Source organism: Mustelus asterias, chromosome 24 (genome assembly GCF_964213995.1).
Source record: "Mustelus asterias chromosome 24, sMusAst1.hap1.1, whole genome shotgun sequence".
Taxonomy (NCBI): domain Eukaryota; kingdom Metazoa; phylum Chordata; class Chondrichthyes; order Carcharhiniformes; family Triakidae; genus Mustelus; species Mustelus asterias.
Window position 1 is genome coordinate 15,967,665 of NC_135824.1, and position 24,442 is coordinate 15,992,106.

Consider the following 24,442-nt stretch of genomic DNA (forward strand, 5'->3'; position numbering starts at 1 on the left):
ACGAATTACATTTTACAATTAATTTTATAATTTCCTATTTCGTTAAGATATTTGTGAAAATTAAACAAACAGTTTTCTTTTAAACAAAGCTTGCACGTTTATGTACATCAGCTCACATGGATTTCACTACGGGCTAACATTGCTTCTGCATTTCATACAACTGAAATTGTACATCATGCAAAATACCCTGGCACACAAATGTAAACACACACACACACACCTAGTACTCGCAACTCAGCAGCAGCAGTGACAAACTGTCGGGTCCGGGGTTTATTGGCACGGCAGACATAAACACCAGAGTGAGATGGTTGCGTGTGAGCAATCATAAGGTTTGCCCTTCCAACTACAATAACATCCGTAGCAATGGGTTTACCATCTACATATTAAAAAATGAAAAAAAGGTCAGTTACACTGAAAGCAGTTCATTCAATCGCTTCTGTTAGAACAATCTCCACCATCAGACAGAAGGGGTGAATCTTCTTACTGTCTGCATCATCAAATGTCTGAGACTCATGCTAGGCCGAGGCATTGAAACCAGCTGTTTTATTTACAGTTCTGCCATTTTTAATTGATAAACGCCACATAAAGCACCAGCTGGCTCAGAGAAGCCCCTGCTCAAGGTTATCAACCAAAAAGACAACATGAATGATGTAAAGCTATGGCATAAATTGTGCCAAAGGAGAGCTGGCACAGACACAATGAGCCGCGTGGCCTCCTTCTGTTCAGTAACTATTCTGTGAAAACATTTTTCACAATACCCCCTTAAAAGAAGAAAAAGCTAAAGCCCGAAAATTCACTAATGGTGATCCCATTCAAGTTTATACACTACCCTATCAAAAATTTACATTATACTTAATAAAATTGATTACTTTTGGGCGGCAGTAACTGTCATCCAGACAACAAAAAGCATTAGTGAAAATTAATATAACATTACCATGATTCTTCAATGCAGCATATTATTTAATCTTGAAGATACAAGCTTCATATAGGAAATATTTGAAAAGATAACTGGCCCAGGAAATACAGAATCCCATTGACCTGCCTGCAATCTCAACATATTCAAATGGAAATTACTTCTACTTGTATCGATCTATTTTCAGAAGATAGCTTAACTCATGCTGATTGCAAAAGGGTGATTATTTCCTCTACATAAAAGGTGCATTTGTGTCCATCTCCGTGCAATCCGTTCTTGTGCCATTTATTATTGTGAGCCCCAGTGTGTTTGAGAGTCATTCATGTTAGTGCATAATTTTATATCAGGAAGTGATTTAATAACAGCTTTTTCACAGTCAAGTTAACCTTCAGTATCTTGACATTTGTTTTGCTGTCCAAAGGCTTTGCAACTAGCCCTTGATTAAATTAAATAAGTTGATTGAATAAAATTAATTTAGTAATATGTTTCTCCCTCGATGAGTGTCTGGAGGAATGCCCCAGCCCAGTACTGAGGCAAAACACAAATCTGCCACTGGAGGTCTCAAGTGAGCACTATAGCTCCTCCAGCACTGATAAAACTTCAGAACAGCAACATCGTAAATTACTGAACATTTTCTGTTGAATATGTGAGAGAGAGACTGAAGATGATCATCGTGTTTAATCTCGTGTTGTTTGCCCTTTATTCTCAGTACCTGTGCTCTCTTGCCACAGAATTTCTGAGGGGTTTTAGGTTTATTTTCTTTATTCCATTTTGTATGCGTACACTTACATGGTTCAACCTGAAACACGGTGTGATTGTATTTAAAGGTTAAGTATATAACGGCAGAAGATACCGACTGAATGATTGCTCGAGTACCCATAAAGAGACACTTATTGTCAGTGGTGGGGGTGGGTGAATAGAGTAAAGAGCTATACATTTGTAGTGTTTCACTCTGTGAATAAATCTAAAACCAAATAAAGATTTCATTTTGATTGTCAGAATCATTCTGACTGTCAGAAGTTTAACATTATTAAGTAGTGCTTTGTAGCTCAATCCTCTAGCTCCAGGGATCAGCGTCACTGTTTCACTCTAAACTATCTCTATAGCTCAATGACCATTCTATCATGGAAACCACATCTGAATACTCTACGTGCAGTCTGACCATATGTTGTACAGTTTCAATATGCAAGATTTAAAAAGCTATCCATATCTTAGTAAAGAATACAAATTTACATTTATAAACCATCTTTCAGGTGTCCCAAAGCATCTCATAGCTGATGAATTACTTTGGAAATCTAGCCATTTTTATTATGTAGGCAAGCCCAGCAGTGATTTGCACCTGGAAATGTCCAATAAACAGCATTTGCTTTGCTATTGGAGGAATAAATATTGACCAACGCACCAAGAAAATACCTCTGTTCTTCTTTGACTGCCTTAATAGGCAAACATGGCTTTTACTTAATCTCTTATCCAGAGGCAATGCCTTTGACAATGCAGCACCACTGCAGTGCTGTATTTCAAATGTCAACCGAGATCAAATTCTCAAATCTTACAATGAAGCTTGAATCCATGACTTGCTGACTCAGATACATGACTGTGAGCAGAATCAAACTAACAGCGCAGTATTTTTTAAAATTTTATTTCTGAGGCAGAATGTTGGCGCATTATTGTTTAACATTCACAAATAATAAATAAAGTCTGAAGAGATTCAGCTAGAATTTTCATTATATAGTAAATGATCTGAATGAAACAGAGCACAACTCCAAATCAGTCAACACATAAGTTTTCATTATTGTAATACTGATGGAAGTGAGGTAGGAAGAAAGGAAGCAAAAAAATCTTTAACTGCAATGGAAGTGGTACCTAAAGGAAAATGGCGGGCTGTGAAAATCAGAAATGTTGAGATTTATATGGTGTCGGTCCATCTCTTTGTTGCATCCAAGAATTACAGCTCTAGAATTAAACAATTTTCATTTAACAAGGCAAAGGCAAAATACTGCGAATGCTGGAATCTGGAACAAGGATTCAATTCATTTCACGAGTTAAAATTAAAAATTCATCAGAAATAAAGTCAAGTCACCTTGCCGAATCCAAGAAACAAATGGTGTTGGATCAGCAAACGCCAAGCACTCCATAATGGCAGTTTCACCAGATATAACAGTCACATTCTTTGGGTGGGCAATGATGACTACATCTGCAGGTACTGATTTAAATCCTAGGAAAAAGATAGTTGGACACATGAAAAAAAAACACAAGATGACAAATTGTCCTTTAGGCAAAACAAATTAAGGTTAATTAACTGATATACAGGCAACGATCCCATCTCTTCAAAACTTAGGTAAAAATGCAGGAACAGCTTTTCTCCCAAAACACTCATACTGTGCATCATTTCAGGCACCACTTGCATCAGAAATGGTTAAACTTATTCAGCATTGTTGCAAGCATCATTCACAGATACTTAATCCCCATGTTATAGTATCATAGAATCCCTACAATACAGAAGGAGGTCATTCGGCCCAGAGTCTGCACTCTGACAATTACCCAGGCCCTATCTCTGTAATCCTACATTTTTCCCTCTCTAATACCCCTATATATATATCTTGGGGACACTAAGGGACAATTTAGCATAGCCAATCCAACGAACCTGCACATCTTTGGACTGTGGAAGGAAACTGGAGCACCTGGAGAAAAAGCACAGGGGGAACGTGCAAACTCTACACAGTCACCCAAAGCCAGAATTGAACCCAGGTCTCTGGCAGCAGTGCTAACCACTATGCCACCATGCTGTCCTCATTACATATCACTTTTGTTTTCCCTAGCACCACTTGCAAACACCTAAACCTGCTCCTACTCTTAATATTCAAAAACAGCGTGCATTAATTAAAAAATATATACTCTACATCGCTGCAGGCATCAATTGCATACTTTGCAGGTATCACTGAATGCTTCCCAAAAATAGAACATAGAACATTACAGCGCAGTACAGGCCCTTCGACCCTCGATGTTGCGCCGACCAGTGAAACCAATCTAAAGCCCATCTAACCTACACTATTCCAATATCATCCATATGTTTATCCAATGACCATTTAAATGCCCTTAATGTTGGCGAGTCCACTACTGCTGCAGGCAGGGCATTCCACGCCCTTACTACTCTCTGAGTGAAGAACCTACCTCTGACATCTGTCCTATATCTATCACCCCTCAATTTAAAGCTATGTCCCCTCGTGCTAGCTATCACCATCCGTGGAAAAAGGCTCTCACTATCCACCCTGTCTAATCCTCTTATCATCTTGTATGCCTCTATTAAGTCACCTCTTAACCTTCTTCTCTCTAACGAAAACAACCTCAAGTCCCTCAGCCTTTCCTCATATGACCTTCCCACCATACCAGGCAACATCCTGGTAAATGTCCTCTGCACCCTTTCCAATGCTTCCACATCCTTCCTATAATGCGACGACCAGAACTGTACGCAAAACTCCAAGTGCGGCCGCACCAGAGTTTTGTACAGCTGCAACATGATCTCCTGGCTCTGAAACTCAATCCCTCTACCAATAAAAGCTAACACTCCGTACGCCTTCTTAACAACCCGATCAACCTGGGTGCCAACTTTCAGGGATCTATGCACATGCACACCGAGATCTCTCTGCTCATCCACACTACCAAATATCTTACCATTAGCCCAGTACTCTGTAATCCTGTTACTCCTTCCAAAGTGAATCACCTCACACTTTTCCACATTGAACTCCATTTGCCACCTCTCAGCCCAGCTCTGCAGCTTATCTATGTCCCTCTGTAACCTGCAACAACCTTCCGCACTGTCCACAACTCCACCGACTTTAGTGTCATCCGCAAATTTACTGACCCATCCTTCTACGCCCTCATCCAGGTCATTTATAAAAATGACGAACAGCAGTGGCCCCAAAACAGGTCCTTGCGGTACACCACGAGTAACTGAACTCCAGGATGAACATTTTCCATCAACCACCACCCTCTGTCTTACAAATATTAAGTCTTTAATCAACAAATTAAACAGCAATTCCTATTGCCTGTCAAACTGGAAAACCGCCATTTTCCGCTGCTAAATGCATTTGATCACTATCAGCACTTTGCATAAATATAACTTTCTAAAAGAATAAACTTTGACTTTATCAGAAAACTCATTAGCTCTTACAGTTTGCTCGTTATTTCCTGGAACCCAACACTACAGCAAAAGAGAATGCATTCCACAATCTGCCTCCTTTCTCCAAGGAAAAAAGAGGCAGAGATTCTTTTCTCTCTGCAAAGGACTTGGTGGGTATTATTTCTGTGCAGTGCAATTAATCTTCCCAACAAAGTTCCTAAAAGACTACTTTCCTTTAAGCATTGGCAATTTTAGAGGCGCATATTTATGCATAAGCCATCAGAATTGAAAACCGTACATTCTTCAAGCTATCACAACATACGAATGAAAAGTATCATTCTCAACTGATGAAGAACATCTCATTCAGATGTAATTAATATTTTTCTACGAGGTCCGTTCAAACGTCTCCTGAGCAATGCCTTACCGTATTTACTGGAAGTATTCCATGACAACAAGACAAATGCAAATTGCCCTCTAAAAGCCTTAATTGTACACTTTGTATTTTATATACATGACAACTTTATTCACTAGCTTAATTTCTTAAAGATCACTGATTATTGTAATTACAGTTTTCAGTATAAATACTTGACCACATGGTAAATACAATTTTCAGTACAAATGGTTAGGCATTACATCAAGATCTGTCAATGCAACCACATTGATGCATGATAATTACAACAGAATAGAGTGGCATGTATAGTCAACTAGGAGTTTAACTCCACTCCCGCTCATTGTAAAGCACTGGAATATGACAATTTCAGTTTTCGAAATAAATATATTTCTGACCTTGATAAATGTGATTTTTATAGGCAAGATCATCGGGATATGTAACAAAATTTTCAGTATACAGTTCTACATTAATATGAATATACTAAAAAAATTACAGACAGAAAAAGGTATTATTGGCCCATCCAGCTTGTCCATTACAATTGTGACAATTTGTGCAGAGACATGAGTTAAGGGTTAAATTCTTTGAACAAGGGCATAGTGGTAGCAGATTTGAAAGCAAGGGTACAATGCCTTAGAAGAGGGAACTTTTTACAACATTGGCTAGCATGGAAGGCAGTAATAGAAGTTGGGTGGTCAGTTTAATGGAACTAAGGTCAAGAGTGCAGGAGATGGTCTTGGGCGAGATAATATCAGGGATGGCAAGAGGACATGGGAGTGAAAAATGAAGAGAAATATGCAAGTTCAATGCTAGGCAGGGGAATCTTGGGTGAAGTTGGTTTGGTTGGCAAAGAGACGGGAAGAATGCAGCAGAGGGAGCTGAATAGCTGGTCTCCAGCTTAGTGACAAATAATGCAATGAGTTCCTGCCACTGTTGGAAGAAAGAATTGGAGCAGCAGTGGGTTTGAAGTGATGATTGGCAATGGATAGAAGAAGCCAGAGGTTAACTTTGCATTCCAGGATATTGCCGGTACAGAGCAGTTTTAACCTTACATCGGTGGTGGGGAAAATGCTGGAGTCAATTATTAAGGATGTCATAACTAAACATTTGGAAAGCGGTGGCAGGATCAGTCCAAGTCAGCATGGATTCACTAAAGGAAAATTGTTCTTGATAAATCTTCTAGAATTTTTTGAGGATGTGACCAGTAAAGTGGGCAAGGGTGAACCAGATGTTGTGTATCTGGGCTTTCAAAAGATTCTTGACAATGTCCCACAGAAGAGATTAGTGAGCAAAATTAAAGCTCATGGTATTGGGGTTAACGTATTAATGTGGACAGAGTGCTAGTTGGCAGACAGGAAGTAGAGAGTGGGAATAAATGGGTTCTTTTCAGACAGTGACTTGTGGGGTACCGCAGGGTTCAGTGCTGGGACCCCTGCTATTCACAATATAAATTATTTGGATGAAGGAATCGAATGCAATATCTCCAAATTTGAGGACGACACTAAGCTGGGTGGCAGTGTGTGCTGTGAGGAGAATGCTAAGAGGCTGCAGGGTGACTTGGACAGGCTGGCTGAGTGGGCAAATACTTGGCAAATGCAATACAATGTGGATAAATATTGGATTATCCACTTTGGTGGCAAAAACAGGAAGGAAGGTTATCTGAATGGTGGCAGTTTAGGAAAAGGGGAAGTACAACATGACATGGGTGTCATGGTGGAACAGTCACTGAAGGTTGGCATGCAGGTACAACAGGCGGTGAGGAAAGCTAATGGCATGCTGGCCTTCATTGCAAGAGGATTTGAGCCTCGGCGTAAGGATGGCTTGCTGCAGATATACAGGGCCTTGGTGAGGCCACACCTTGAGTATTGTGTGCAGTTTTAGTCTCCGAGCCTGAGGAAGGACATTCTTGCTACTGAAGGAGTCCAGCGAAGGTTCACCAGACTAATTCCCGGAATGGCAGGACTGACAAATGAAGAGAGACTGGATCGACTAGGCTTGTACTCACTAGAATTAGAAGAATGAGAGGGGATCTCATAGAAACATATAAAATCTTGATGGGGCTGGACAGGCTAGACGTGGGAAGAATGTTCCCTATGTTGGGGGAGTGCAGAACTAGGGGTTACAGTCTAAGAATAAGGGGTAAGCCATTCAGGACTGAGATGAGGAAGAACTTCTTCACTCAGAGTTGTGAACCTGTGGAATTCTCTACCACAGAAAGTTGTTGGGGCCAGTTTGTTAGATATGTTCAAGAGGGAGCTGGACGTGGCCCTTGTGGCTAAAGGGATCAAGGGGTATGGGGAAAAAGCGGGAGTGGAATACTGAAAGTGCATGATCAGCCATGATCATATTGAATGATGGTGCAGATTCGAAGGGCCGAATGGCCTACTCCTGCACCTTGTTTCTATGTTTAGTAGAAGACAGCAGGGTCGGTTAGTGTGTGATGTGGTCCAGCCAGATCTGGTAATCAATTGTTAAACATGTTATGCACCATGAATATATATATCCAAATCTTTTAGACTTAAGGAATTGAAGAAACACCTGTAACCATTGCATAGAGCTTTCTTGTTAAACCAAGGGAAATCTGACTGGTCACAGTATGTTTAGACGGTCACAGTATGCTTATGCTGCCCATAATGGGTAGCAATCCAGTGAAAAGTGTGCCAAGTATAAAATTTTAAGCTATGCATCAGCCCCTTGTATGTTAACACGCCTATGTTTTTGTCCCATTTGGCCAAATTGGCAATGCTAGATTAGTCATTTGTAGCTTTTCTTTTGAACATTTACTCTGTAAATAGCATCATGGAATTATGTTTCTCAAGGTTCATGTCTTGACCTAACCAACTCTAATAAGTTAGGCTCACGAGAAAGGGTTAACTACTTCACAAAATGATCAGGAGTCCATCCTACCTAACTCATTCATGGCTGGATATTCTGTCCCAAGTTAGCAAATGATAAAAGTGGCACAATAGCACAAGCTTCAAAGATGTATACAACTGCCTATCTGCAACATCATATTTTCATACAAGTGCTCAGTCCTTGGTTTCTTCAGAAGCTAATGAATTTACTGCCTGTGAAGGACATGGAACAAAGAATTTATTCTATTACTATAATCTGTTTTTCTATTTCTAAAGCTATGAATAATACACATTTATACATGTTGTTAATACTCAGCAGCCAACAACATAGTAGCCCAGTGAGTTTATTTATGCCAAATTGCCAATAATTAAAATATAAATTTAGCACAATGTTACCAATCAATATCAACAGCCAATTATTCTACTAATGGAAAGCATCCAATAAAAAATGGCCTTCTTCCAATACAAACAAGAGACCTGTTAACCAAGGAGAAAAATGTATTTTTCCCAACAAGATTTATATCTGCAGTCTTGCATGCAAAGATTAGTTTTTACTGTGTTGATAGTGTGACATTCTTCTAATCTACTGTGCAACCTGAAATAATTGGTAGAGAATCTAGCTTTACTACCTCTTCTTCATTCTCTTCATCTTGCCTTGCTTCTTGTTCTTTTTTGCTTACCTTTTCCACATTTAATATCTATTTAGTTCTTCCTACTTTATCTCTTTCCCCTTCCAACCTGTTTCACATCTTGTAGCCGCAGCGGTTGGAAAGCGAGATGGATCTAAACCCAGGCTCTGATCCGGTTACATGACAAACAGAGGCAAATACGACATTGCTATTTTTCAGCAAAGACTGGGATTGCAGTTGGAGCCTATTATTTCCACGAAGGTTTCCTGCTGCCAACCTAGTTAACAATACAACTACATATACTTAGCCACAATATCAATGGCAACATTAAACACTATTAAAGCATTAAAAAGAAAACATTAAATCCACAAAAATAAACTTCACATTTTAAGAGGAATACTTGGTTGCAGCCAACACAAAATGTAGATAGAATGTATTGTTTTTCAAGTATGAGGAATTTTAGCTATCAACATGATACATTTCTATGTCTATGTAACTAAATTAGTGCTATTACTTGAAGCACTTAGAGATAAAAGCCAATATTATTTGAAGTGGCAACTTAATCATCCATTTGCAAGATTTTATTTATTTATTAGGCTCTGGGCAAAGCTGGCAAGCCATTTAGTACCCATCTCTCGTTGCACCAAGGGCAGTTAGAGTCAATTATGGAGCACGGGATTGTTGTTATACATAGGCTAGACCAGGTAGGGATGGCAGGTTCCTTTCTCTTATGGCATTAATGATCTTTTGGGCTTCTGGGGCATGATTCTTCATAGTTCACAATGAACAGGTTGTGTGAGGAAATTACTTGCCATAGGCGAGTGGTGGGGTTTGGACGAGCACTGAGTGTTGGGATTCATTTAAATGTTGATGAGCATGCTCAAGGTCAACGTGTCACCAAATTGCCCCTTTGTGACAGGCAACTACCCAGTGACAGCACTCAAACATCAAAGAAGAGTGCCGGCACGAGAACAGCACACACAAGTCAATACTGTCAATAAAATATCACAGGCACAAATAACAGACTCTGACTCACTATGGACGACACCTTGGGAGAACAAAGTAACCATTTCAAGAAGTTATGAACATTTAGAAATAGATTTCTTCAACTAACCTGTCTTTTATTGTTGCATGCAACTGCCATTAGTGGATAATATCCTTCCTATGTAATTTAATTTTTCTTGGCAGAAACCTGTAATTAGATTTACTCTAGACAAAGAGGCATTTTGAGAGAATTCCCAATGGAGTTTATTGAATAAGGCAGATAATATAGCATATTGACAATGACTATCTTTAGACTGGTTCTAAAATTTGTTCAGGAAAATTAGCGTCAATGGCTACAGACTAGGGTTCCACTTAAAAAACGCATACACGGCTCGAATATTTTAATTATTCATATGTGGCTCTGAGGCCACACACCAAATGTGAATATAAATCTTACAAATTTTAATGATAAATAATGCGGAAAGGTACTAATGAATCTGAAAATGGCAAGAGGCATTTAACAGGGTAAATGTTAGGGGCGGCATGTTGGCACAGTGGTTAGCACTGCTGCCTCTCAGCGCCAGGGACCCGGATTCAATTCCGGCCTCGGGTCACTGTCTATGTGGAGTTTGCATGTTCTCCCCGTATCTGCATGGGTTTTCTCTGGGTGCTCTGGTTTCCTCCCACATTCCCAAGGTGTGCAGGTTAGATTGATTGGCCATATTAAATTGCCCCTTAATGTCAGGGAGATTAGCAGGGTAAACACGTGGGGTTACGGAGAGAGAGCCTGGGTGGGATTGTTGTCGGCGCAGACTTGATTGGCTGAATGGCTTCCTTCTGTACTGTAGAGATTCTGACTAGTACGAGGGCCATCACGACACAAGTTGAAGGGAATTATTTCAACACTGCTTTAGAAATAATGGATATAGGTTTCTGAAAACATGTTTGCTTTTATAATGTTGCTCTTACCATTTGAGATTTGTACCCTATTTTGGCATCATTTGTTATAATATTGCTGTGAAACTAAATTCTGTTTGCAGTGATACAGCCTTAGTGTTTGTCATAATCTCTAGAGGGGGTAGTATTTAACAGAAAGTGAACGAGGGATTACAAAATCTCACTCTCGTCAGGCAGAAAAGCCAAGATATGAGTGTATAAACTACTAAAGAAAAGATCTGAGATAGTTAGTTCACTAAATGTTAACTTGGGAGTTTAGCCCATAATAGGAACAAAATTACATTTTATTTTTAGGGGGGTGCGGATAGAAAATATCTGCAGCTCAAGGAAAATTGTATTCTTTTAATTCATAGATTTCAAGAAAGAAAAAGCAGCTGGTTCATTTGCAATTTGCCTCATCTAACTTGAATATTTTGCGCACTGTGACACATATGTGATCAAAGCAATCAATGACACAAGGGATCTATTATTAGGATTTATAGATCATGTCATAATTTCACTAGATATTGACAGTAAAGATGCTCTCCAAATTGTATGTAGCGCAAGGTCCTCTTGGTGGAGGGCTTTCCTGAATCATTTTTTTGGGATTTAAATAAAAGAACCTTAACATTCATTTCAAATCATACTGGTTAAAAAGGAAAGTAGTTTGGCCTACGCCTCAGACAAGCATCAATATTGCTTACTTAGGTTACATGGTGCAGCTCAGATCGGTTACAAGAAGCTAACTTTTCAATTTTAGTCTTCTGTACCAATAGCACAGAACTTCTGACCTCTGGGGGATCATACCCTGGGGGTAATACTTTCAACTTAACCTGGTTTACAGCCTGTGCCATAAAAAGGGGTCGCGGCTTCACTTCCCCCAATGGTGCAGCCCTGCATTTGAATCATTGGAAACCAGTTACACTGCACATTTTTTACTAGGCCCAAGTTGCAAGCATGGGCAAGAAATGCACAGCTCCTAATCTTGGTATGTAAAAAAGGAGCGGAGATGTCTGTCAATGTCAAATTGTCCAATACATCCTTGAGAATTGCCTAGAGATTATTTAACCATGTTAAAAGTCCTATATAAATTTAAACTGCTTTACTGTCATCACACCCTATTAAAGCCTTGAAAATGATTGATCAAAGGATGGCAAATCCCTTATGACCAATCTGAGATTTAACTAGACATTGACGGTTACAGTATTGACAAGATGTATTTATGTATAGTTAATAACGTTACAAACCAATACATAAATATTCATAAAATCAGGCAAAACCATCATCTCACTGACCTAAAGGGCTTTGCTCTGATTTTCTGACAGTTAACAAGAGAATTGCTCAATTTCATAAGTTAACCTCTTTGCTTTGATACTTAACTGGGGACTTGACAATCAGTTGATATAAGTGAGAAATTGTCAACAGTCCCAAATGGCTTCAATGAGCTCTGATAAGGAAGAAATTAAGATAGATCCCCAAAGATTTTGCCTTCCGAATATGATCGTTGCTGTTACTTCAGCAAACATGGTACCAATTGTGCACAAGATGATCCCACAAAAAATTAATGAGATAATGGATCCGTTAAACTATTTTACTTTTATTGGCTCTGTAAAACCACCCTTTTTTCTTCATATAGTGTCATGGAACTTTGCACATCCATCTATACAAGTAGATAGAAGCTCAGTCTAATGCTTAATCCAAAGGATTGCACTTCTAATAATGCAGTTCTCCCTTGATACTGCATACAGTGGCTGCCTAGATTATGTACTCATACCCTTTGAGCTCAGGGTTCCCTGTTCTTGGTCATTATCTAGTTACTTCTTTTTAGAAGGTACACATTCACAATTATACTTGCATATTATTAAGCAATACATGTTATGCACAAACAAACAACCTTGTAACATTTATTATTTATGCGCACATAAAAAAGAGCCAAATGCAAGATACAGGACACTTGCAGACACCTGTTGACGTGTATATTTTGGAAAAAAGAGAGAAATGCTTCTGTTGATTAGAAAAAACGAAACTGTGAAACAGGAGATTGCGAAACAATGTGTACCACATCTTTGAGGTCTTGGTAAAGAATGAATTAGAAGACAAAATAATAGTTCTCATTCAACACAGTGAGAATATATAGAATCATTGAATTCCTACTGTGCAGAAGGCGGCCATTCAACCTATCGAGCCTGCACCAACAACAATCCGACTCTGACCCAATCCACGTCACCCCACACTGGAGAAACGCATGTATTGTTTCTGAGAAGTCCCGGAGGAACATCAAAGAAAAGTTCAGTACAGCAATGAACATAATTTGATTAAAAAGAAAAATGCCAGCTATAAATATTGTGGTAGAAGAAATGTTTGATGGGTACAGGAGAAGGAAAAAGCATCTATTAATCCATAGGATTTTTCTTTTACCCTATCTAGAACAGCACTTTAATTGTTCAGTTTTTCAGCACAAGAGCTCTGTTGTTATTATTATATGCTGGTGGGTAGTACCTTCTTTGCAGTCAACTTCTACCAGCCTGAAGATCCAAATGCCTCTCCAGTAATAAATTGGAGATTTGTATTGCAGGCACAGGACAGTTAAGGTAACAAAGTGGTTGACATTGGCCAGGATCATTGCAATTGTTCGTAGTATGGTGAGATGTGCTATTTGGATGAACACTTGAAATATCATAACATTCAAGGATATGGGATAAGTGGAGGAAAATGGGATTAGTGCGCCTTTAGTGGTAGATATTGTCGGTGCAGACCTGAAGGGCCTAAGGGCCTTTCCTGCACTGTATGACTCTATGACTTCTAGCCACAGCTTTTACATTTATTTTTTCTGCTTCAACATTCATGTAACAAGTGCCACACCTGGGCATACATATGGCATGCTTGTATTTTAAGAGGCTTCTTAGGGACCAGATCAGAAACTCCAAGGTATTGTGAAGTTAGCCTAGAACCCAACTTTTTCTAATTTTGGCATTAGGGTGAGCATAAGGTGTTTCGCTCCAGGTATGATTCAATTGACCCACTAGGAAGCTTAAATTAAAACAAACTTTATTTTCAACAATGCAGTTAAGATTTGACAAAGAATTAGCGTAACTTTTCCCAATTAAAATACTTAAACATGGTGAAGTGTAATTTTTAACAGCTGTCCATCTCTGTAGTTCCAATGTAAGTAGTAGCCCCAGGCACAAATCCCTCTTCAGAATCAGCACAAAACAGATATGCTCATGCGGGTGCTACATTTCCAGCCTTTTAACCCCACTGGACAGATACAGAAAGACACCTGGCTTCTGACTCTCATACAGCAACCTCTAGAGAAAGCTCCACTCCCAAACAGCAGAATCTCAGAGAGAGATTCATTTCCTGGCAGATCCCCGTCTCAAAATCCAGAGAGAAAAAGATACACAGAGGAAGCGACCTCTCTCTAAAGATCCCAAGCAGCAAACTGAGCTTGATTTCTATGTAAGAAAAGCTCCACCAGTCACATGATTGTACTGCCAATTAACCTAATCAAGCCCTACTTTGAAAAACCCCAGGGGAAAACTCTAAAATAATAGAATAGCATTAGTCCAGATTAAAACAAACATCCTAGCAATCAGGACTAATTATTCTGATGCAACAACAACAGACGCTGCTGGTTACAGACCAAGCTGCACTGATGTTGGAACATTCTGTTAAAAGAAAATCCTGCACAGAAACATGGCTCAAATACATTTCTTAAAGGCACAGTATCGTCATACTGTCTGGTCCCATCTTACCTATTTTGGCTCCAGCTCTAATTTGAGACTTTTTTTGCGGCCAATTCCATGGACACCGTGATCTCAGCAGTAAGCGTTAATGTTAAAACAATTTCGGTGAGCAATCGTCTTTGAATTGCTTCATTTTAAGTCTACAAGCAAGTCTGCCCGCCGAGTGTCTTCAAGGATTGAGCCAAGCTCTCAGTTTTTTGCTAGCGCTCTTAAATGGTGCTACGAATTGAGATATATTTTCACCCTCTTCTTGGCTCTGTCGATGGAATCTGAATCTCTCAGCAATTATTAGTGGTTTGGATGAAAAGTGATTTTCGAGAATCTGGGTCAGTTCCGCGTACGTTTTTCCTCCAGGCTTCTTGGGATGAACAAGGCCCTGCAGCAATATAAAGATTTTGCACCCTACTATGCTAAGGAAAGTGACTACCTTAAGTTTATCTGGTATCCTGTTTGCTATATGATAAGATTGAAATCTTTCTCTGTAAGCATTCCATGTCTCCACATTTTCCTTGAACACTTCCATGCCACCGCCTTTGCAGCACTGGTTCTTAGGTCATAGTACGTCTTTAATTTTTTTTCCCCCTCATTTCTTTTCATCTTCCAAATTTAACTTGTGTTATTGCTTTTGTTGTTTATTTAAATTACTTCTTGACTGGAATGTGATTGTAAGAGAAAAAAATTCCAATTTAAAAAATTTTTTTCGATTTATTTTTATAACAAATACCAAATGCCTTTAAACCAGGAGATTTAAATTCTGATTTATCATTGTTTTTTTTTTGTTGGAGCAGGTGTCCTTCCAGAAGCAGGTTTTTTCTCTCTCTCTGAGACTCAGTATCCAACAGTGTCACATTCGATGATGCACAGGAGGAAAAGACTCGCCAGTTCGGTAAGTAAAATTATTGATTTTAGTTCTACTCCCTGATTACATGATTTGCTCATCTTCTAGAGGGTGTTACGCCACCAATTTCTCTAATTAACCAGTATTGCCACTATATTCATTGGCAATTATTATCCTGTGCTCCATTCTCCAAGCCATCTCGAGGTTGCGTAGATTAAAAGAAATAGTGGAATGGTCCTAAGTGCTTTTATCAACTTAAAAGTTCCACCTGCAGAAAATGCTAAAAAGAAATCCCCGTTTCCATGGCTAAATTTACCACAATTTTGATCGATGGTGTGGTGGTCCTCTGAAAATCAACACTTGACTCAAAGTACAAATGAATTACTTCTTCTGTTTCCTCATTGCCAGCTTTGTTTAAAATTGGTCTTTGTCAATGATTTTGCTGGAGGACACATCTTGTTGGCAGTTTTGTTTCTTACTGTTATGTTTCGGGGCTTTAGCCTCTTCCACAGCAAAGTGCAAAATAATAGGTAGCCACAACCGTGGATTAATTAACCAACAAGCAAGGGCAGCAATTGTTGCCTGTCCTTAAAATCGATAACAATAGCAGTGTCAATGATCTAGAAATGCAGAAGCCCATACTAATAAGATTATATGGCATTGAATCAGAAATAGATCATTTGGCCCTTTTGGGTCTGGTCCGGTCAGCCATTGGCTACATATTGAACCACCTTATGTCTTCCTCAAATTCACTGGCTGATAGCTAACGATGCACACCGATTGACAAAGGATCTAAAAAACCCATCTGAAATCCCAAACTGCTTATTAGAATACACTCTACAAGCTGACAATAGCTCCACCCCTCGCTGAACACTTCCTGGTTGACAGAAAACATCACTAACCACAACCTGTTAACTGACCCAAGTGGTGAAGTCCCAAATTTCAACCTTCCATAAAAATCAACCACTTGGGAATGGGCCAGGGAAAATGTAGCCACTTGCTCTACAATTGGAACATGAAGAACAGCTCAACTGTGGCCATCGAAGTCAGATCATCACTTATATACTGAACTTCTGCACTGAGAAATTCACTTCTGGGAACACCTCATTTACCTGTTACACTTCTCATCTTTGGCTCTCCGTATGGTCTTGCCATCCCTTAGGCTCAAGAGATCTCCCTCTGCTTCCTCCAATTATATCTAACCTTTTGTGCACCCTTGATTTGCATTGTTTCAGCTACAGCGGTCTTCAGCTACTTGGACCTTACTCTCTGATTCTTTAAGACATTACTTAAAGGCTACTAATTTGACCAAGATTTAGCCACCCATTTAATACTTCATGAGGCTAGATATCAAGTGTGATGCAACAATGTGCTGGGAATTTTGTGAACGGAGGGAATTTGGTGAAGATAGGAGACAGGTGCTCCTTTGCTTTTTCTAACTTCATCACCCTGCAGGAACTGGTTCTTGCTCTCCGACAGGGGAAGAAGCTAGCTCTTTGGTGAGTATCTAATAAATATCTGATGAGTGGTTAAGGTCTATTGTATTCCCAAGGTTTAAAATAGTACAGGAATTTGCGGTAAGATTAATAGTATTGAACAAATAATTTAATAAAATAATTAAGTTAATTAATCCATAAGCATGGCAGAAAAGGTGATGTGTCATGGCTGCAGCATTCAGCTGGAGAAGAACTTACAGTGGGAGGGGTAAGATCCAGTTGTCATGGTCCACAAAGGTATCAACGACGTCGGCTGGATGAGAATGGATGTTCTGCATAGTCAGAATGGGAAGCTATGCACCAAATGAAGCAGAAACTCAAAGGTAGTAATCTTTGATTTATTACCTGAGCCAAGTGCAAATTGGCATTGGGCAAATATAAAATTAGAGAAATGAATGCATAGCTCAAAGACTGCTGTGGGAGAAGTGGGTTCCAGTTCGTGGGCACTGGCATCAGTCCCGGAGAACGTGCAGGCTGTGCCATTGGGACATCTACACCTGAGACATACTGAAACCAGTGACCCCACAAGCTGCCTAAGGGAAGTAGATAGGGCTTTAGCTTCAGCAGATGTAGTAAACCAAGGGGCAGAGTCAAGATCGGGTAGCAAAACAGCAACCTGGGAAATGTAGGTTAGAGAATGGCAGGAAGGAACTGAGAGAAGAAACCTTAAAAAAACACCAATAGGCAGACTTCACCTACAGGAGGAGCAGAGAGGAGGACCTGTGAATACCCGTGGGAGAGGAGAGGATAAATACAGCCCAGGGTGCATGGCCTACATCACTGTGCGGTCAAATTACCCTCCAATTCGATTTTCAAGTTTGCTGACGGCACCACCGTAGTGGGACAGATTTCAAACAATGACGAGACAGAGTACAGGAATGAGAGAGAATCTGGTGAAATGGTGCGGTGACAATAATCTCTCCCTCAATGTCAACAAAACGAAGGAGATTGTCATTGACTTCAGGAAGCGTAGAGGAGAACATGCCCCAGTCTACATCAATGGGATGAAGTAGTAAGGGTCAAGAGCTTCAAGTTTTTAGGTGTCCAGATTACCAACAACCTGTCCTAGTCCCCCCCATGCCGACACTATAGTTACGAAAGCCCACCAACACCTCTACTTTCTCAGAAGACTAAGGAAATTTGGCATGTCAGTTACGACTCTCACCAACCTTTACAGATGCACCATAGAAAGCATTCTTTGTGGTTGTATCACAGCTTGGTATGGCTCCTGCTCTGCCCAAGACGGCAAGAAACTACAAAGGGTCATGAATGAAGCCCAGTCCATCACGTAAACCAGCCTCCCATCCATTGACTCTGTCTACACTCCCCGCTGCCTCAGCAAAGCAGCCAGCATAATTAAGGACCTCACATTCTCTCTTCCGCCAGGAAGATACAAAGGTCTGAGGTTACGTATCAACCGACTCAAGAACAGCTTCTTCCCTGCTGCCGTCAGACTTTTGAATGGGCATACCTTGCATTAAGTTGATCTTTCTCTACACCCTAGCTTCTGCACTCTCTCGTTTCCTTCTCTATGAATGGTATGCTTTGTCTGTGTAGCGCGCAAGAAACAATACTTTTCACTGTATGTTAATACATGTGACAATAGTAAATCAAATCAAAAATCACTTTCAGGAGCAGGAGTGGAGAGGCAGACCTGCGGGAGATTCTCGTGGGAACGGAAAGATGATAATTACAGCTCGGGGAGCGCGGCCTACATCACTCGCCTTCAGAAGGAGTGGAGAGGCAGACCTACGGGAGAAACTCATGGAGCAGAGAGATGACAAATACAGCCCAGAGAGAGCGGGCAACATCACTCACCTTCAGGAGAAGGAGCAGAGCTGTGGGTGATACTCGTGGAGCGGAGATGACAAATACAGCTCAGGGAGCACGGCCTACATCACTCACCTTTAGGAGGAGGAGATGCAGACCTGCAGGAGATACTCGCGGAGCACCCAAGAGTCTGGGAACACATCAAGTTTGAAAACAAAGTGGGCAGTGACATCACAGCAAAGCTATAAATTGATTGGTTGAGAGTGGTCTTGTCCTGCTGCAGGAGTAGAGGCTCCAAGGGAGAGTTCTGAAGTTATTTCTCTCCAAATGAAAGCTTTTTGGAAAAGTAAGAATTTTAGCTTTTTAAAAATAACAAATAATTTTATACTTGGCATAAATAATTAAACTAATACAAGGATAAGTAAGCTGAAGTAGAATTAGACAAGGAGACTAAGTTAAGATAAGAGGAGTCTCTTTTAAGACTAAGTAATTAGAAGAATTAGCAAGTACGACGAAGTATGTTTAAGACATTGTAGACGAGGTCAGCCGAGTGGAATGTCTGACTTGTCATATATGGGAAGTCATGGACCCTACCGGCAATCTAGGTGACCACACGTGCAGGAATTGCTCCCAACTGCAAAAACTTGAGACACTTTGGCGTCTGCAGGACGGAAAGTAATGTGGATAGCACATTTAGGGAGATGGTCACACCACATCTCAAGATACTGGAGGAAAGAAGTGTGACCGCCAGGCAATCCAAGAGAAACAGGGAGGTAGTGCAGGAGTCCCCTGGGGCCCGCTCTCAAATCAATTTTTCATTTTGGAAGCTAATAAGCTGATCCCTCAAAGCAGTACAGTCAAAGCCAAGCTTCGGGCACCACAAGTGGTCTGACTGTACAGGAGAGGAAGGAAGGAGGGAGGGAGGGAGGGGCAATAGTGATAGAGAATTCATTAGTTCCGGGAAAAGACAGATTGCGGCCGCAGATATTATGCTGGGATGGTGTATTACTTCCTGGGGCAGAGTCAGTGATGTCACTCAATGGCTGCAGGACATCCTAAAGGGGGAGGGTGATAAGTCAGAGGTTGTGGTACAAAAATATCGGCAGAATGAAGGATAAGGTCTTGCAGATTAAAAAGCAGGACTTTAAAGGTTGTAATCTCTGGATTACTCCTGGTGTCACATGCCAGCGAGTAGAGATAAGAGGATAGGGCAGGTCAATGCGTGGCTCAAGAGCTGGTACAACTTTATGAAATTTGTTCATTGGCCCCTTGAGTGAGAAAACACGAAAAGATTGAACAAGCTTGGTCTAGCTAGTCAGAGACGTTCTTGTAAATGTCGTTTTTTCTCTCTCCGCAGCCTGTTACCGCTGCTCAGCATACAGTCACTTGCATATTGCTGGTGTTTTCAAGAATTCAAAAACATATTTTACATAATTGATAAAGCAAGATAGTTCCTCCAATTTTAATGGAACAAATATAATGGTGCAGCTGGGATAGATTGCCTGTCGGATATAAAGTCAGTAAGACAAAGCAAAACACCTGAAATCTACCTGGGAGGCAACGAATTAAGAAATAAATCATGATGCAAGTCGACCAATCCCATCAGCAGAAATAAGGAAACGGGGAAAATTAACAGCATTCAGATGAAAGATTATTAAAAGATTGATTGAAGAGATTGGCAATGCTTGGGGTGATATACAATGGTGTATTAGTGTTATGAAATAAGAGCAGAAGTTCTGGGTGGTACAAGAAAAAGCATATAATCACTGAATATTATATACTTGCATGCAATGCAACTGAGAAATTTCAACAAAAACTATAATTAGAAAATAATTAGTGTTCATTTTCCGAGTAGGTTTTGGAATGTATATTCTAAGAAAAGATTTGGTGAAACACCACATTTTAAATTAGCTATTTATGGATAAAATCATGCAGTAAAAATTGGACCTTGTAATATTTTGCTGAGCAATAAATGAGTTAATTTTGTTCTATTAAATAGATAATATGTATTACCTAAAATGCTAAATGTATTTGCTAGATACATTCAGTCCTCCTAGCAATCCTGTAAACATCCATTAGGGAGCAGAGTAGAGGCATAATATTTATTCACCTTCATTTGTATTTCACTATTCTACAAACACAAGGCTTTTGTTTAATGTACCTTAACCTTAAAAATGAGATTTTTAGAAAAGCGGTGGCAGAAATTACTGTAACAGCAGGTTACAATCCTACATGGAGAAACTACTCTTGCAAATCTAAGAACCACATATCCTAGAAACTGCAAAACTGGACAGAGAATAGTGAAGTTTGGCCTGAATGTACACTATATTGACCAGGTATAAATGTTTAACATAAATACTTTAGGCTTACATCACCAAACATGTTCCTTTGATTGCTCTTTCATTTCAATGAAAAGTGAGTTCAAAGATGATTTTTAAAAAATCAATGTACATTAGATTGAAAGAACTTCCAGTTACAGCAAATTTAAAAGCAGTGCAGTATAGTCATAGCATTCAAATCGAGAATTTCCATCCCTTTAAATTTTACATTGTATTAGACTGCAACGCATAAATCTTAACTTGCTGTTGATTCTGGTGTTCCATTCAGAACTTCACTTAATGAAGCAGCTCACACATGCCAGCAACTGGATCTAAACAGGATAACATTCGTGCCACATAAATGTTGGTCAATGAATTTCCTACAAGAAAAGATAACTCTCATTATCATTGTTGAATCCTGTATCATCAATATTCTAATCAATTACCCAGGAGGTTTAACTGGACCTGACATACCAACATGGTTGCAGAAGAGGGCAGAAGTTGGGTATTCTTCAGCAAGTAGCTCACTTTGTGGCCCCTCAAAGGCTACAATTCTAAAGCGGATGCAGAAACAAGTAGCAAAATCTTTGAAGGTAGCTAAAAAGACATGTGATCCCAAGCTTTATAAGCAGAGACGTAGGTTGGAATTTCCCAGCCATTCCTGCTGGCGAGATCATCTAAACTCACCGATAACAAACTTGTACTCCAGGTTTCCCAGTGGTGGGGGGTCCACACAACAGGAAACCCCTTGGCAATGGTGAGACCAGAAGGTCCTGCCGCTGGCCAATTGCATGCCACCTCCGTGAAACATGCTGCGGCGGGTGCAGAAAATCCCACCCATAGTGTAGAATGGAAAGGAGGTTATGACGAACCCTTATAAAACACTGGATTAGCAGCAAATGATCAACTGGAACACTGTGTCCAATGGGGGCATGAGGAAACACCTTTTTTTAAGCAGTGAGCAGTTAGGATCTGGAATGCACAGAATTATGGGGAAAGGCAGGAGTGTGGGACTATCTAAAGTGCTCTTTTAGAGCCAACACGACAGACCAAATGGCCTCCTATGTTACAACCAGTCTATGATTTTATGCTTCTCTGATTCCTGGAATTCCCTACCCAACAACATGTTGCAAATACCATTAGCAAAAAGACTGCGAATCTTTTGTCTAGGTTGAAGGAGATGATCCATTACTACTTTCTAGGGCAACTAGACTGCAACTAGCGTGGTGTTGGCACTGCAATTTATATCCCATTAACATTCTTTTGAACTAATAAATGTAGAACTACATAGCACACAGAATTCATACACACCAAACACTGCAATTCTGATTAGTAGAAGCTGTTTCCCCAACAACATTTTTACACAAGATTTGTTGCAAGTGTTAATCAATTTTTGTTTGTGTTTTATTTTGGACTATATTAGCTGGGATTAACAAGAGATAGTGGGATTAGACACTCCACGGAACATTTGAATAACACAGTGGATGGTTTGCAGATTATGCAAGCACTAGCATAACAAAGTAACAAAAAACAACTCCCCCCCCACCCCCATCACTTAAATAACATGACCAGAGCAGACCTGGATTTACAGTTTCTAATCTATTCATATACTTAGCTTTTACCGTAATGTAATTGAATATCTCTTTAATCAACAATGTTATTACAAACCTTCCCTAAGAACTTTGTTTTCACTGATCCCAGTAGAGGTTCCAGTCAAAATCAGACAAGATAAACCGCTGGTAAGTACTGAGCTTTGTCAAATCCCACGTACATATTAGGTTTCGATGATAACAAACTAAAGCTCTGACACAATGGTTTTGCTTTTGACAGCTTATATGCCATTTCGACTTCTGTGCTTCGAGCTTAGTGAAGTAAAAATTAGCTCTTTTCCCCATGACATTCAGTACATAAACGTCTGCAATACATTTAATTCTGCACTTATCATGGGCCAATCGTGGAACAGCTATTAACCTATGGCTATCAAGCATAGCTGTCTGAATGTTGAATCCAAAGTTTTTTTAAAAATGCACTTTTAAGCGCAAAGAATTGATACACAACCTCAGAACAGATTTCAATTCTGATATTTATGAATGATGATTTTCATCTTCTCCAGGAGAAACCTCCACTCTTAACCAGTTTTGATATAAATTCCAAGTATTTCCTTGTAATGTTATAACAGCTGCTTTACATTACCTTGTAATACAGTGAGAGTAGCTTCCTGACTGTAGCGTTTCCGAACTGCATTTGTTGCTACGCAGCGATATACCCCAGCATCAGCCTCTTGCACATCCACAATTTGCAGAATTCCATTTGGGAGGACTATAAATCTGAAAAACAAATCCAAAGTTGCTAACCCAAGAATAGAACGTATTGATTTTATAATACAGTACATCCCTGTTCATGCACCCAAAATGATCAGGTGGTAATGCCACTGATTTGAAATTAGACAATTTAAATCTATTCTTAATTCTGCTCAGCAGATCATTTTAACAATAACTGAATCCTCATGAACATTTTGCTTTTGATTGTACTGTTAGTTACTAAGATATTTTAAAATGTACACGCTTGAACAAATATTTAATGTTGCAAAAAAATGCACTGCAGTAACTGCACTAAATAAACTAGATTACTTATTTGGCAAGGCATTTTATAGAACAGCAAACCAAGAAAACAAAAAAGTTGACCAAGTAATCATACAGGAAATTTGGAGGTGGCTTGCAACTTGGCAGGCTCTTTTTGAAAAGAAATCCAAATAGAAGCCACGTAGTGTCTGCAACCAGAAGTCAGAAAAAAACCACTCACACTGGTTTCTCCTCTTGTGATAGTAATATAGCCCCCACTTATGACTGCAACCAAGGACAAAATGAATGCACAACTGAATCCTATCTGCTACATTCAATGCTACAGTTCTAAAGAAAAACCGCTTACGGAACATGCATTTAGATGGATTTCCAAAGATACAAATTGCAAAGTGTAACTTCCGACTTCATTTTCCCATCATGGTAATATTTGTGACACTCAAAACATAGCCATGTTCAGTTACCCAGAACTTTTGACCATCTCCCATACTGATGACCTCAGAAAGAGAACTTGCATTTATGTAGTGCCTTTCACATCATCAAGACATCACCAAATGCTTCAGTCAATTAATTACAGGTGCAGTCACTTATGTAAACTAACATGGTAGCCAATTTGTGTACAGCAAGAACACTGGAACCACTCATCCATGATTCTTTAAATGCCGACATGGAATTTATAATATAATGGTGCTTAAACCACACCCTAATATATTTTTGTTTTTGCACAGTTGGTAAATTAGGACGTTCCCTGAATAGAGCTGCCGCCATTTCATTTTAGTGCAGTTACTGAGCGTGCAATCTTTTTTACAAAACAAAGCGCCGCTTCCTGATCCTCCTGTTTGCTGCTGCCCTCTCACTGCTTCACCCCCT

The 24,442-nt window shown here is 39.7% G+C and overlaps 1 protein-coding gene across 2 annotated transcripts in view; it reads right to left on the bottom strand.

Moving 5' to 3' along the window:
• igdcc4 (immunoglobulin superfamily, DCC subclass, member 4) overlaps positions 1–24,442 on the bottom strand; it is a 134,806-nt gene that overhangs the window by 58,391 nt on the left and 51,973 nt on the right. For both annotated transcript variants that reach the window (XM_078241322.1, XM_078241323.1), the window contains exons 4-6: positions 23,187–23,320; positions 2,994–3,128; positions 221–376 (exon numbers count right to left, since the gene is read on the bottom strand). In XM_078241322.1, the coding sequence (XP_078097448.1) occupies positions 221–376; positions 2,994–3,128; positions 23,187–23,320 (425 nt within the window). The remainder of the gene's footprint in view (positions 1–220; positions 377–2,993; positions 3,129–23,186; positions 23,321–24,442) is intronic.